Source organism: Phyllobates terribilis, unplaced genomic scaffold (genome assembly GCF_046119375.1).
Source record: "Phyllobates terribilis strain yellow unplaced genomic scaffold, ASM4611937v1 Scaffold_12__6_contigs__length_324123572, whole genome shotgun sequence".
Classification (NCBI taxonomy): domain Eukaryota; kingdom Metazoa; phylum Chordata; class Amphibia; order Anura; family Dendrobatidae; genus Phyllobates; species Phyllobates terribilis.
Genome location: NW_027362772.1, coordinates 189,603,907 through 189,619,982, shown reverse-complemented (window position 1 = coordinate 189,619,982; position 16,076 = coordinate 189,603,907). Strand labels below are relative to the sequence as shown.

Here is a 16,076-nt window from a genome sequence, read left to right as displayed (position 1 = left end):
AGAACGCTTGGATTACGCATCTACATATACAGTGATGCGTAATCCATGCGATCTAATGCAAGTCAATGGCGGCGAAGACACAGCACTTCCGCAAAATAATTGCTAGTGCTGCGTTTTTTTCCGCAATGATAATCCGCAGCGGAAATTTCCGCAGCATGTGCACAGCACATGCGGATCATCATTGGGGAACATTGCTGCCCTTCTACCATGCGTTTTTAATGCGTTTCCGCAGCTGCGGAAAAGCATTAAAAACGCATCGTGTGCACACAGCCTTAATAGGCAAAACTGGACCCCACAATTTATTGCACAATTTCTCCCAAGCTCGGAGACTCCCCATATGTCGTCAGAAACCACCGTTAGGCCAGAAGTCAGGGTTGAGAAGGCAGGAGCGCTATTTGAAACCCAAACTTTGTTAGAATAGTTTGCAGGCGAGGTCTGTGGAGCCTGAAAGGTGCCAGAACAGCAGAAAAAAAACAAAAAAGTGACCCCATTGGATAAATTGCACCTGTCAATAAATCAATCAACAACTGCAGTGACTATTTTGGAAAATCTACGCTATGCTTTATCCTGGAGAATTGCAAATATGCCAGTTTAGTGCCCATACATTGTGCCTTGTTGGGCTTCTGGAGACACGCACCCCGTAAATTGTTAAGTGCTCTCTCCCTACTACAATAATGCCAGACATGTGGCCACTTCTTGCGGTTTAGGCACACAGGCTCAAAGAGGGGAATAATTGGATTTGGGAGCGCAGATTTCACTGGCTTATTTGGGGGAGTGGGAGCTGTGTCACTTTTCCATAAGTGTTTGTTCTATCAGTAATATGGGAACTCCTATATTATTAGTGAGATGACAGACTTAAATGGGGAATAGCTTTGGGTTTTTATTGGTAACATTTTGAGGTACATAACTTTTTTATTGCTTTCAGCATAAGGCTGGGAATACAATCTTGTGTTCTATGCCGAGCACGTTGGGGTTCCTTGTACGTCCCACAAAAATTAAATTCAGAAGAACCTCATGACAGAACCACTCTCCATAATAAGGCAGATGGAGACAATTTTGACTATTTAGTGTCTGTACCAGTGGTGTCCATCTTTTTAGGTGTGCACAGATCTGTGGTCCTGCACACTTGTGTGGTAAAAAAAACACCATAACATGATAGCAACGGACTACAGACTAGACAGAGTCCAAAGTGACTCCATCTACCTCATAAGTAGTGGATCCATCGGAAGATTTGACTGAATTGCGTTTTGAGACTTAAAGAGAAACCCTGACATAAGCGCTCAGCAAACAGCGCAGGATGTGAACAGAGCCTTACTCAGATTTTTTGCGAGGCAGAACGAACAAATAAGCAACAAGACAAGAATAGTTAGTTTATATTTTTCCACGGTTCATCATGTGGTATAAGTGATAAGACCGCTTTCTTCTTCGGGTCAATGCGATTACACAGATACCAGATTTATAGTGTTTTTTTGTATGTTTTGCTGCAATCACACAGTGAAATGCTTTTTTTATATACCGTATATAAAAAAAATAGTTGTTTTGTCTCCATATTCTGAGAGCTTTAACTATTTATTGGCAAACAGAGCTGTATGAAGGCTTATGTTTTGCCCGACAAGTTGGACTTTTTTTTTTTATCTATCATTTTGTGGCACAATGCTTTTTGCTTGCTTTTATTTAGATTGTTCATATGAAGAATGAGCAAAAACCAGCAATTCAGTTATTGTTCATTTCTTTAAGCGCGGTAAAAGTGACAAGACCAATTTATTCTTCGAGTCAGTACAGCAGCATCAGATTTATATATTTTTATATGCCTTTTTACACACTAAAATATTTTAAATAAATTTGGTTCTTGCATTGCCAGATTCTGAAAGCTATGTAGCTATATTGTTTTGCCAAACAAGCCATATTAGGACTTGTTTTTTTTTTTTGCAAGACGATTTTGTGTTGTATATAAATACTAATATGTGTACTCTTACTTGTTTTTATGTCAGAAAAGATGCGTTTATAGTGGCGAATCGACTTTTTGGGATTTGTCTGTACTTTTTATGCTTGTTTTTTTTCTATATACTTTTAGATGTATTTTTTTCTTTTTCACTTAGTCCCACTGCAGGACATGAATATATATATATTTTTTTACTTTGATAGTTTGTCTCATGCATTGCAGTACTCATGTACTACAGTGCCTGAGACCTGTCAGTGACTCATTGACAGAGCCTTTTAGACTTTGCTTACAGCAGGATCTAACAGACCACCGTACCCTGGGCTCATCAGATGACCTCGGGGGTACTATGGCAGAAATCGACGATTACGATCCTGTTAAAGGAAGTCTTTTAACCCCCTTTTAAACCACTTACATGTCAGTTATGCAGCACGAATCGGTTCAAAGATTGGCCGGGGCCAATACTACAGGGTGACAGTTGCCAAGAACAGCTATCACCGCATGGGGCGCTATTCACTTATTCTCGATTGTCATTTTAAAACGTTGATGAGGGAATAATGCTCCTAAAAGGGGGCAGTTTTATTGCATATCAGCGGTCGTTAATAGGATAATAGCTATCTAAATATGGAGAGAATGTTCTTGTGAACAGTCATCTTTTACATTTAAAAATTTACTAAAAAGGAATAATGGGCAAATACAAAAGTTTTGGCACCCTGCATGGTTTGTACCTTACCTAGTAACACCCACTTTTGAAAATATCACAGATGGTAAACAAACCTTTTAGCCAGTCAAGAGTCTTTCAATTCTTGTTTGAACGATTTTTATCTATTCTTCCTTGGAAAATTCTTCTAGTTCTGAGAGATTCCTGGACAGTCTTGCATGCACTGCTATTTTGAGGTCTAGCCATAGATTTTCAATGACGTTCAGATCAGGGAACTGTGAGGGCCATTGTAATACCATCAGCTTGCGCCTTTTTGAGATAGTCTATTGTGGATTTTGACGTGTTTAGGATTATCTATTTGTAGAAGCCCTCCTCTTTTCAACTTCAGCTTTTTTACAGAAGGTGTTATGTTTGCATCAGGAATTTGTTGAAATTTCATTGAATCCATTCTTCCCCCTACCTGTGAAATGTTCCCCGTGCCATTGGCTGCAAGAACCCCAAAGCATGATTGATCCACCCCCATGCTTAATGATTGGCGAGAGGTTCTTTTCCTGAAGTTCTGTGCTCTTTTTTTCTCCACACATACCTTTGATCATTGTGGCCAAAGAGTTCTATTTTAACCTCATCGGTCCACAGGCCGTGTTTCCAAACTACATCAGGTTTGTTTAGATGTTCTTTTGCATACTTCTGATGCCAAATTTTTTGGTGAGGATGCAGGAGAGGTTTTCTTCTGATGACTTTTCCATGAAGGCCATATCTGTGCAAGTGTCTCTGAACACTAGAACAATGTACAACTCCAGAGTCTGCTAAATATTTTTGAAGGTCTTTTGCAGTCAAGCGGGAAGGGGGAGGGGGGGGGGTTCTGATTTTCCTCCTACGAGCAGTTTTCACTGAAATGTTGCTTTAAATGGTATGTCCCATAGACAGGAGCCGCCTGCGGCCCCGACACTGCGGCATAGCTGCGCGGCTTCCACCCTCATTTTATGCAAATGAGGTGGGTTTTTTTGTTTTTCTCCTTAAACACATGCAGACTTTCCTCATAGATGTTAATTTATGGGGAAGGTCCACCAGCGGACTCGCAAGAAAAATTGACATGCTGCAGGTCTGAAAGACGTGCACATGGGATTTCTAGAAATCCCACCCACTATTCTGCAACACATGGCCGCTGCGGGTTTGATGCTGCATAGACATGCAGCGTCAAACCCGCAGCGGCTCCTGACCATCAATCAAGGTCTGAAACCTTGATCAAAGTTATCTGAGCACACAAATCTCCAAGGGTGCCCAAACTTTTGCATCAGCCAATTTTCCTTTATTTTTTGCCTAAAATACAAAGCTAATGTGTCATCTAACTTTAGGCCTTTTAGAGATCATTTCATCTTCAACTTGCTTAAAGAAGTTGTCCACTACTTGGGCAATTCTTTGTCAACCCCCACGCTTGGCCCTGATCAAATAAAGAAGCCTATACTTACCTCCCATGCTGGTGCCATTCCCGCGGTGTGGGCACTTGCCCTCCCGGGGGCTCTCGTGCGGTGTTTTAATATGCAAGCCAGGCGCCACAGTCCCGGTCTTCATACAAACTAAACATGAAGAGGAAGTCAGATCAGCAGCAGCCTGGACTTTCTCTTCATGTTCAATTCGACAGAAGGCAAGGACAGTGACACCGGCCCTGATTGGTCGCCTGGCTGACTTGTCATAACACCGCAGGAGAGTCTGGGGAAAGCAAGTGCCAACACCGCGAGAATGGCGCAGGCAGGGGAGGAGAGTATAAGCTTTTTTTTTATTTTAAATCAGGGCCAAGAGTGAGGTTATAAGAAGGGGTTGTCCTAGTAAGTGGACAACCCCTTTAACAGTTCACAATAACAGTAATTTTGGTGCCAGGGGTGCTTAAACTTTTACCAGCCACCGTATATGGAGACAATTTATAATATTTTGTGTAGTCATCTTATATGTATTGCATTTATGACTACTAAAAACTCATACTAGTGGCCCAGTGTGTGTTTTTTGCAATATTTATAGATTTATAATCATATACTAAGGCATCAAACAGTGTCTACACAAAGCATCACAACAATTTGGAAACATTGGGCTACGAGCCAGATGTCTAGACACAGGTGATCCATTGCCCTCATGGAACTTTCCTCAAATGCTATCATGGTGCAGAACAAGACAGCAATTGATGCTGGAATGGAGGTTTATCAACTTGAGTGAGGAGTCCTACTTTTCACTTAAATGCAAAGATAGACAGAGGTTGATCTGGAGACCATGTGGGCAACGCCATAAAGACCCCAAAATATATCAATAAAAAATATATATTATATATTCAGCAAAGTAGCCCAATTCCTGACAAGGTAGAAGTACATAACTAAATAGCCCAAACAAGTCAGTTGTAAAGAAAACCCATCAATCCGAGCAGGATGACACCATGTTTACTTCAATGTGTCGCTCAGTATTTAGGTCTTCAAATTAATGTATGTGGGCTTCTGATGACAAGAACCCTTCCCTACAATATAGATGGCAGAGCCACTGAGGGAAGTGATTGACGGCAGCAGTTAAATGTGCTTCAGTTGTGACAACACTGCTGCAGTCTGTACACAACCATGCTAAGCATAAAGACCAGATGCAGGAGAAAGTGTTGTTGTACTTTCCAATCCAAGAAGCATATGGGCTAAAGCTGAAAGGAGAAATCCTTTAACTTTAAAACAACTGCAGGATTTTAATGTGTTTTATTTTCTTCAGTCTGAAACCCTGAGAAAATTGGATTTGGTTGTGCATTTGACAGAGCCATTCGTTAGAGTGAGATAAACTGAATCACATGGACTCTGTGCTTTTTGCAGTAGTATCAGTCTTTTCAGAACCAGAAGACAACACAGAAAACTAATGTATTGTTGGAAATCCTGTCAGGTCTATGAAAAAGAGGGTTGGACTGGGCAATGACTCAAAATCTCTCTAGCTGGTCCCAGGCATAGTTACACCTTTTCCAAAGGAGACCATGATGTTTTTGTGGGCTGGGATTAAAAGATGGTATGGCTGTTCCAAGATTCAACAACTATGGGAATAGCTCAGCTTTATTCAGTTATATAGCTTATCTTGAGGTTTATTTTAATCTGGAATGGCTATTTTTAGCCATGACTGGGTCAAGTAAGGTGTTAAAAAAAATTATGTAACATTGCCCATTTTGTTGCTGCAATAAGAATAATTTAGCCCCAGGGTGTAAAGATCTGAGATTCCACTGTCTTAAAACAAATATTCTATGCTCATTGTGTAACTTAATATCATACTCAAGCTTTCTTCCACCTTGGACCAGGTTTTGGGAATTGCCTTTTATCCACACCTGGCTAGGTTTCAGTGATTTACTAACTCATACTGCATAACTTTCCTACAATGTTTATTATTCATTTTTATAGAAGTAAATTGATTTTATACTTCACCACTGTCATGTCTTCTGTTTTATTTCTAGGTCTGTCTTTGGAAGTTTCACAATGTTATGCTTTATACTCCGTAACAATGAAAAAAATATCAAGTACAGTTTTATCAAACATGGACATTGGCTTTTTCTTTCACCATAGTTTGACCCCTTTGCGTGACCTTTGGTGGATGATTTTGGTGTCAGATTAATTCCTAACCAATGGACACTGTACTGCGATTGGCTACAGAGAAGATTTTCGTAGAAGAACTATGACAGTGGTATAAAAGGGAACCTCTAAGGGACTATGATCTGGAGGGAACCGCAAAACCATAATGAGGACGGCTACTTTTGTACATGCAATGTGGAGGGATTCAACCTTCAATTAAAAAGGAAATTATATACCCAGACAACCCATCAGCGATTCGCCCAGTGCCTTCACCTCTGGAGAAACCCAAAAATACACACGATTCAGAAAATTCAGAACATGAAGAGCAGGATTCTGATGAAGACTTTCATGCTAGTCCCAATGAGCCATAGGTTTTTTCACAGCTCGAATTAAATGATTTAGTCAGGGACTTGGACCTTCCTAAACATTTTGCCGAACATTCATGCTCTAGACTAAATGAAAAGCATCTGCTACCTGTTTTTCATGATCCAGAAGGAAAAACAAAAAGGATTCCTTCCATACTTTTCTCAAGATGGTCCTCTAGTGTTTTGCAGTGAGGTTCCTGGGCTGGTGGATAAAATTTACATTGGAGTGGAAACTATTGATTGAATCAATAAAAAAAAAAAAGTCCAAAAACTGTGCTACTGCACAATGGTGGCAAGTATACTTCAGTGCCTGTAGGGCATTCTGAGCACGTGAAAGAAACCTATGAGAATTTAGACTTCATTCTCAAGAAACTTAACTGTGAGGATCAAAGCTGGTCAATATGTGGTGATCTTTAAGTTCTCTCTTTGCTCCTTGGGCAGCAAGGAGGATACAAGAAGTACCCATGCTTTTTCTGTGAATGGGACAGCCAGGATAGGACTCATCACTGCAGCCAAAAAAGATGGCCAACGAGATCATCTTTGCAACCTTGACTAAATCTGCGCCGCCGGAGGCGGCCATTTCTCCGAAGGCTACTGCATTGAAAACCATGGAAAGTGCGAGGGCTCTGGGCTTTCACAAAATGTCGGCGGAGCCCCCACACCGCCAAACGCCACCTCCTACCAGCACGGGACCCGCAGCATTGCCTCACTTCTGCTTTCGTCAGCTTCATACAGAAGCGACTCTGCCTCCTGGGACCCCGCTCCACCACAGAAGCCACCCCCAGTAAGCTACCGTAAAAGCAGACCATAATATGCACCAGTTTATTAAAATAATTTTTATTACTTTCCTCCCCAAAATTTGGTAATTTATAATCCGCAAAATTTGGTAATTATTTTTTAAAATAAACGTTGATTTATCCTAAAAGATGTTCTATTTACAGCATTTCCTTTCGCATTACATACCTGATCTGTGACATTGATGTCCACATATTCACAAAAGGCATATCCTTTAGAAAGGCCTGTAGCACTGTCTTTTACCAAATTAAAAGCTTTTAAAGGACCGAAAGAAGTAAGTAGCTCCTTCACCTATTGAAAATAAAGCAAACATTTCACATGTTGTATACTTCAGCAGTAAATTAACATGTTTAAATCAGGTTTCTGTAATGTGAATTTTGTAAAATAAAAGAAAAAAAAACCTAAATCTTATTTTCAAAATGGCAATTAAGTCTAATATTAGACTTGAGGTATGTGCAAACATTACTTTTTTCATGCCAAAACCACACGAAAAAAGGCTTTCAATGGCCAGAAAACGACATCAGAAATTAAGAGCATTCAAGCCAAAATTTAAGACCCTTTGATCCTGATAAATAAAAACAATGAAAAATTATCTGCTGCAGGTTTTTAGAAACACAGGTCAAATAATGCAAGGGGCAAAAAGCATTGTGTGAATTAGATTTTTAGAAATCACATTTTGTCATTATTGTAAAATGCTACATTTTTTGCACATGAAAAACGCACCAAGACGCTATGTGTGATCAAGTTGTTATATATTTACACACACACACTTTCTGTTCCTTTCAGCAAAGCACATAGACATGAGCAGGAACAGGAGAGTGTAGTAATCAAACAACATAGCAAAGCAGGCTTAAAAACGTATTCCAATTCATCAAAAATATTAAATTTTGCACCTATATGAAAGCACCGTTTACGCGTTTCAAGTGTACTGGAGGCACCTAATCATAGTCAACAATATTTGACTTGTATTTTGTATAAGAGCTAGTGGTCCCTGTCGCTCCTTTTCCCGATGCACAGCACACAGATTTACTGTAACAATTAATGCAGCTATTCTAAGCAAATACAAAGTTTTTAAGGGAAATTTACACTGCATGATAATTGTGAATGAGCATAGTTAAAAAACAAGGTTCACCATTATTCATGCAGTGTAAAGAGGCTGCCGATGACAGGATGAACGAGCAAGACTCTTCTAAATCGGAAATCTAAATTCTGAAATTATCTTTTATGCAGTATGAATCAGCAGCATGAAAGAATCACCCTTAGGCTCTGTGCCCACTATGCGTTTAAGAGTTTCCGCAGCGGCAATTCTGCTGCAGAAACGCTTAAAAAAAGCTTGGTAGAAGGTCTGCCATGTTCCCCAATGATAATCTGCATGTGCTGTGCACATGCTGCGGAAATTTCCGCTGCGGATTATCATTGTGGAAAAATACGCAGCACTTAATTATTTTGCGGTAGCGCGGCGTTTTTGCTGCCATTGACTTGCATTGGAACGCATGGAATCCGCATCACTGCATCTGTACATGCGGAATCCATGCGTTTCAATGTGCGGATGGTACCCAGGTCTAGAGGAAAGGAGACTCTCCTCCGGACCCAGGTACCATAAGTACCTGTCAAAAAAAAGAATAAAATAAAAAATATACATTCTACTTACCTTCTGATGGCCACCGGTGTCCTCGTCTCGGCTTGTCGGCAGCTCGCGGTGGACTGAAGGACCTGCCATGACGTCATGTGACGGGTCACACGACCGCTGACGTCGGCAGGTCCTTTAGTCTATCGCGAGCTGCCGGCAAGCCAGGACGCATCGGATAAAGACACCGGGGGCCATCAGAAGGTAAGTATATTTTTATTTTTTACCATTCTTTCTATATAAATCTATGCCGTTTGCATGGATTTATATAGTGTGACCAAGTTGCCAAGCACTTTCCAAGTGATGCTAAAATCGCTTGGAAAGCACTTGACAACCCACATGCGGAAATGCATGTGAAGAACGCATCACATCCGCATGTCCTTGGCAGGAAAAACGCATGTACAATCCGCATGCGTTTTTTCTGCCAGGAAGATGCAGAAACGTTCAGGAAAAAATTCGGAGCATTTCTGCATCGTGGGCACATAGCCTTACAGGTGGGTTCTGTTCATTTGCATAATAAATTCCTTATGGGTCCTGTAGATTTGCATACTATATTCACAATGTGGAAATGTTTGGATCTTGTCAATATTAAGAGTAACAGATTCGAGCATGTGAAAATGAGGTCATTGCTCTACCGCAAGATAAGAGTTTAAAAAATTCTCAGTGAATACATTACTGCTATCTGAGGTGCATGGCATGGGACTACTGTAAAGTTTTATTGAGCTGTGTATAATCAAATTCTTCAGAAATTATTCTTAATAAAGTGGGCTACGAAAAACGCATTGAATGTAAACATTTTTTATGCTGTTTAAATGAGTAATTTATTCATTTAGGAGTTGCTAGGCTTTTTTGTTAATAAATCATTTTTTGGAGTACAGATCAGGCTAGCTGTCTGGGCATGAAGGCATTAACCATCTAGCAATTAGGCTCTTTTCAATGATCTGGATCATGTGGTTTTATTAACCAGGTTTTTTTTATCCCAACATGATTCCTATTAAATGTGTTCACCAAAACCCCGCCCACCTGCAACCAACTAACTAAAGGACTACGTGGACAGTGTTTCGGCCAGGTGGACTTTGGTGTGAACACCATTTTACGCACAGTGAAAACCATTAAGAGATTAAGTGGCCCTCACTGGGGTGCAAACTGCCATTGTTCTCAGAAGGGAGCAGACTATTAGATAGTTCATGAACGATCCATCAATACCATCTGGATCGTGAGACCCAAGAAGTGCTCTTCTAAAAAGAAAAGAGCAGGTGCCTAGCTCTTTTTACTCAAGAAATAAGATTATTTCTATTGGTTGTCTATTGTGGTGCTGCCGGCTCGTTTTAGTGCTCCTTAAAGGGAACCAGTCACCAGAAAAAAACACATACATGTATATAGCATCTACAGCTAGGTTCAGAAATTTATGGACAGTGACAGTGGAATTTTGCAATTTAAAGTAACTTCAATGCAGAAAATTATTATACTAACATAAGAGCTCAATAATAGTTTTAAAATGATGCAACACAGCAATTTAGGTTTTGCCATGCTGACCCAGCTGAAGAGGTCATAGTAAATCACTGGATCGAGCAGAATGCAATGTGTCACACTGATTAAAGACTTTTATGTTTGTTCGCATAATTGAAGGTTACCCATCATGTAACAAAAATGCTATTAACCTGCAGATATGGGTTTAATCTGCAGGTTAATAGCGTTCTAAAGCTGCCTGGCCACCGCCCTAAAAGTATGAAGCAGCTTCAGTCAGTGCTCAGCGGCTGTAATCACAAACCCGGCACCGAGTAGTGAATCAGCACAGAACCAACTGTCAGCCAGTGCCTCTTAATAAATCAGGAATATCAGACTCCAACATGCACCTTCATCAAGACTGGCAAGAAAAGTCACCAGTCATGACGGCTCGGGGACACAGCTCAGTTTATTTTTTTACAACAGTGCTAAACTTAATACACATTGCCTTATAATTACAGTAATGAAACTAGGAATAGTCAATATTTATGGCTACAGCGGCCAGAAATCTATAAACCCTCGAGTTATCCTGGTAAATTCCATAATTCAAATACATTAACCATTACCTGGTCATCATTCAGATAATTAGGTAAACCACCAATGAACAGTTTGTGCGCAGAGTCTGGAACAACAGTGGATACCACTCCTAGAGATTGGGGACAACACAGTAGGGTAAAAAGAAAAGCATTATTATTCATTAAGCATGTATCACGTTGGCTTAAGCATTTTTACAGTTTTATTTATACTGTCTTATTGCCATAATAAAATCCTGTTAAAAATCTCTTGGCAGAGAGAATGTTAAAGAAAATTAAAGTACCAGTCTAGCTTTTTTTAATTCACCGCTGGAGTGGTGCTTAAAATCCAAGTCCCCAGCCCGATGTCTGATCCTCGCCTTACAGCATTTGCATCTCTTTGCACCCCCACTCTGGTCAATTTGTGACCTTCCGGGCAGCGGCAGTGTTTCATGGAGCAAGCGGGAGGTCACTAATCAATGTAAGTCTATGGGAGACTTGTTCTGGCTAGCATACAGGTGCATCTCACTAAATTAGAATATCAAAAAGTTTATTTCAGTTCTTCAATACAAAAAGTGAAATTCATATATTATATAGAGTCATTACAAACAGTGATCTATTTCAAGTGTTTATTTCTGTTAATGTTGATGATTATGGCTTACAGCCAATGAAAACACAAAAGTCATTACCTCAGTAAATTAAAATAATTAACAAACACTTGCAAAGGCTTCCCAAGCATTTAAAAAAAGGTCCCTTAGTCTGTTTCAGTAGGCTCTACAATCATGGGGAAGACTGCTGACTTGACAGATGTCCAGAAGGCAATCATTTACACACTCCACAAGGTCCCAGAGTTCCAATTTTGATTTGAAAATCATGGTCCCAGAGTCTGGAGGAAGAGTGGAGAGGCACACAATCCAAGCTGCTTGAGGTCTAGTGTGAAGTTTCCACAATCAGTGATGGTTTGGGGAGTCATGTCATCTGCTGGTGTAGGTCCACTGTGTTTTATCAAGACCAAAAAGTCAGCGCAGACATCTACCAGGAAATTTTAGAGCACTTCATGCTTCCCTCTGCCAACAATGCTTTTTGGAGATGAAAATGTCATTCTCCAGCAGGATTTGGCACCTGTCCACACTGCCAAAAGTACCAATACCAGGTTTAAAAACAGTATCACTGTGCTTGATTGGCCAGCAAACTCACCTGACCTTAACCCCATAGAGAATCTGTGGGGTATTGTCAAGAGGAAGATGAGAGATACCAGACCCAACAATGCAGATGAGCTGAAGGCTGTTATCAAGGCAACCTGGGCTTCCAAAACACCTCAGCAGTGCCACAGGCTGATCATCTCCATGCCACACCGCATTGATGCAGTAATTGACGCAAAAGGAGTCCTGACAAAGTATTGAGTGCATTTACTGAACATACATTTCAGTAGGCCAACATTTCGGATTTTAAAAACATTTTTCAAGCTGTTATAAAGTATTCTAATTTAGTGAGATAATGACTTGTGTTTTCATTGGCTGTAAGCCATAATCATCAACATTAACAGAAATAAACACTTGACATAGATCACTGTTTGTAATGATTAATAGAAGAGTTTCACTTTTTGTATTTAAGGACATAAATTAACTTTTTGATATTCTAAGTTAGTGAGATGCACCTGTAGAAGCCAGTTAGAAGTTGAGCTCACAACATGGCATCACGAGACCGGAGGACCACAAAAAAAAAAAAAAAAAAAAAAAAAAAAAAAAAAAGGCAATAAGTCGGAGGGCGAGTATATGACATGGGGCAGAGGCCTTACATTTAAAAGCTTTAAACCTCATAGCCAAAAATTGAAAAAGACAGTTAGCATTGTAAAAATGACACTCGCTTCACGGAGGTGCCTGAATGTATATAGTTTTGCATCAAAATAGTGGTAAAAATTTCTTCCATATGACTTGCGTTAATTTGTGAAAAAAAAAATTGAAAATTTAGCTTAAGTTTTGAAAATTTTGCAATTTTCAAACTTTGAATTTTCATGCCTTTAAATCAGAGAAATATGTCACACAAAATAGTTAATAAATAACATTTCCCACATGTCTACTTTAAATAAGCACAATTTTGGAGCCAAATTTTATGTTAGGAAGTATAAGGGTTAAAAGTTAACAAGCAATTTCTTATTTTTCCAACAAAAATCTGTTTTTTTTTAGCGATTACATTTGAAGTGACTGAGGGGCCATTATGACCGAAAATACCCAAAAGTGACGCCATTCTAAAAACTGCACCCCTAAAAGGTTCTCAAAACCACATTCAATAAGTTTATTAACCCTTCAGATGCTTCACAAGAATTTTTGAAACGTGGAAGAAAAACTATTATAGCGCCATTTATTCCATAGTGCTTTACATGTGGGAAAGGGGTATACATAGTGAAAACAATTACAATAATCTTGAAGAAAACATGACAGCGACTGGTACAGGAGGAGCGAGGACCCTGCCGGCGAGGGCTCACAGTCAACAGGGGATGGGCGAGGATACAGTAGATGGTGGGGCTGATCGTGCAGCTGTATGGTGAAGCGGTGGTTACTGCAGGTTGTACGCTTGTCGGAAGAGGTAGGTCTTCAGGTTCCTTTTGAAGGTTTCCACGGTAGGAGAGAGTCTGATATGTTGGGGGTAAAGCGTTCCAGAGTAGGGGGGATGCACGGGAGAAATCTTGAATGCGATTGTGGGAAGAGGAGATAAGAGGAGTAGAGAAGGAGATCTTGTGAGGATCGGAGGTTGCGTGTGGGTATTTATCAGGAGACTAGGTCAGAGATATATGGAGGAGACAGGTTGTGAATGGCTTTGTATGCTATGGTTAGGGTTTTGAACTGGAGTCTCTGGGTAATGGGGAGCCAGTGAAGAGATTAACAGAGAGAGGCCGGGGAGTAGCGGGAAGACAGGTGGATTAGCTGGGCAGCGGAGTTTAGGATAGATTGGAGGGTTGCGAGAGTGTTAGAAGGGAGGCCCACAGAGCAGGAGGCTGCAGTAGTCGAGGCGGGAGATGAGGGCGTGCACTAGTTTTTTGGAAGATTCGTGGTTGAGGAATGTGTGCATCTGGGAGATATTTTTATGTAGGAGTCGGCAGGAAGAGGAAAGGGCTTGGATATATGGTTCGAAGGAGAGGTAAGAGTCCAGGGTTACCCCAAGGCAGCGAGCTTGCGGGACTGGGGAGAGTGGACAGCCATTGACGTAGATAGATAGGTCAGTTGGGAGGGGGGGGGGGGTTGAGCGAGATGGAGGAAAGGTGATTAATGCCGTTTTAGCCATGTTAAGTTTTAGAAATCTAGCAGAGAAGGATGAAATAGGCAGACAGTGGGATTTTGGTTAGTAGGGAGGAGATATCGGGTCCAGAGAGGTAGATCTGTGTGTCATAGGCATAGAGGTCGAAGGTGCAGATGGAGAAGGGCAGGGGTCCTAGAACTGAGCCTTGGGGAACACCGACAGATAGGGGGCGAGATGAGGAGGTGGTGTGTGAGTAGGAGACACTGAATATCCTGTCTGTTAGGTATGAGGAAATCCAGGATAGGGACAAGTCTGTGATGCCGAGAGATGAGAGAGTCTGTAGTAAGAGGGAATGGTCCACTGTGTCGAAGGCAGATGACAGGTCCAGGAGGAGGAGGACAGAGTAGTGTCACTTGGATTTGGCAGTTAGAAGGTAGTTGGTGACTTTAGTCAGGGCAGTTTCAGTGAAGCGATACGGTCAGAAGCCAGATTGTAAGCAGTCAAAGAGGGAGCAGGAGGAGAGGTGGGGGGACAGTTCAGAATGGATGTGTTCCAGTAGTTTTGAGGCATAGGGGAAAAGTGAACTGGGGAAATAGCTAGTCACAGAGGAAGGGTCAAGGGAGGGTTTTTTAAGGATAGGTGTGATTGAGGCATGTTTGAAGCCTGAGGGGAAGACGCCAGTTAGTGACACGTTGAAGAGGTGGGTTAGGGTTGGGATGAAGATAGTGGTAAGGTTTGGGATGAGGTGGGATGGGATTGGGTCAAGTTTACAGGTGGTGAAGTGTAAAGAGGAAAGTTGATCTTCCGTAATGGTGGAGTAGGTTATATACAGGTTAATGTCTGTCGGGTATAATATCTAATGTCTATACTCTGTGTAGCATATAACAGTCACATCCTAAACAGGACATCGGATGTCTGTGGTCACAGTATGTCATACATCAGTCACATTCTCCTATATACTGGATGTAATATTATATTCACAGACATCTGATGTTCTATACAATATTTCAGACTAATCCAATTGGGGAAATATTAAAAATGAATCTTTATTAATTATTCATAAACTAGAAATAGTATACAAAATTTTAACAAAGACCAAATTCATAGTCTCAAATCCAAAATTCAGCTAGAGTATAGATCCTAAGAGTATAGGTCTATTAAAATATGGTACTATAAATTCTGAATATATATCTTAATATATCTAGGTAGCTAGTTAGTCTCCCCTCTATATTTGACTACCACACATTAGATTTAAGACTGTCATTACACTCATTCTGGAGTGCTTCAAGATTAAATAAAATATGCACCCCCTAGTTCCACTATCTTATAATTTAGAACAGATCTTCTAAATTATAGCAGTCGGTTGATGTTACTGTTAATCCTGACAATAGGCATGTATTGCAGCAGCAAGATTTTTACATTGTGTCATTGCGTTATTAACACTTGTTCATATTAAACCATATTTATTATACTGGAAAAATCTGATTATTGTGGTCCCAATTGTGGCTACACATTCGGGTAATGACTTCAATATTCCTATACAGTCAGTCCGTACTAATATGCTGAACTTATCTAATCCATTTCATTTGGTAGCACAATCGCTACCTCTCCTTTGAAATTTCACTAGATCTCCCTGGCTAATTTTTTTGTCATCATACAACCCACAGGGACAAATGTCCTAGACATCGATGCACTTCCAATGCACCACTACCCTGAATTTATTCAGTTCATATAATAGCACAGACCTGGGCAAAGTGCGGCCCACGGGCCACATCCAGCCCTCTGGCTGTTCCAGTCCGGCCCGCGGACGGCACTATTCCCGCTCACTCGCTGTCACAACCGCCTGACCCTGTCTCCATCTG

The 16,076-nt window shown here is 40.7% G+C and overlaps 1 protein-coding gene across 1 annotated transcript in view; it reads right to left on the bottom strand.

Annotated features, from left to right (window-relative positions):
• The window catches only part of U2AF2 (U2 small nuclear RNA auxiliary factor 2), a 144,261-nt gene that overhangs the window by 55,854 nt on the left and 72,331 nt on the right, over positions 1–16,076 (bottom strand). Inside the window, exons 7-8 of the mRNA XM_073656532.1 lie at positions 11,032–11,111; positions 7,501–7,623 (exon numbers count right to left, since the gene is read on the bottom strand). Of these exons, the coding sequence (XP_073512633.1) occupies positions 7,501–7,623; positions 11,032–11,111 (203 nt within the window). The remainder of the gene's footprint in view (positions 1–7,500; positions 7,624–11,031; positions 11,112–16,076) is intronic.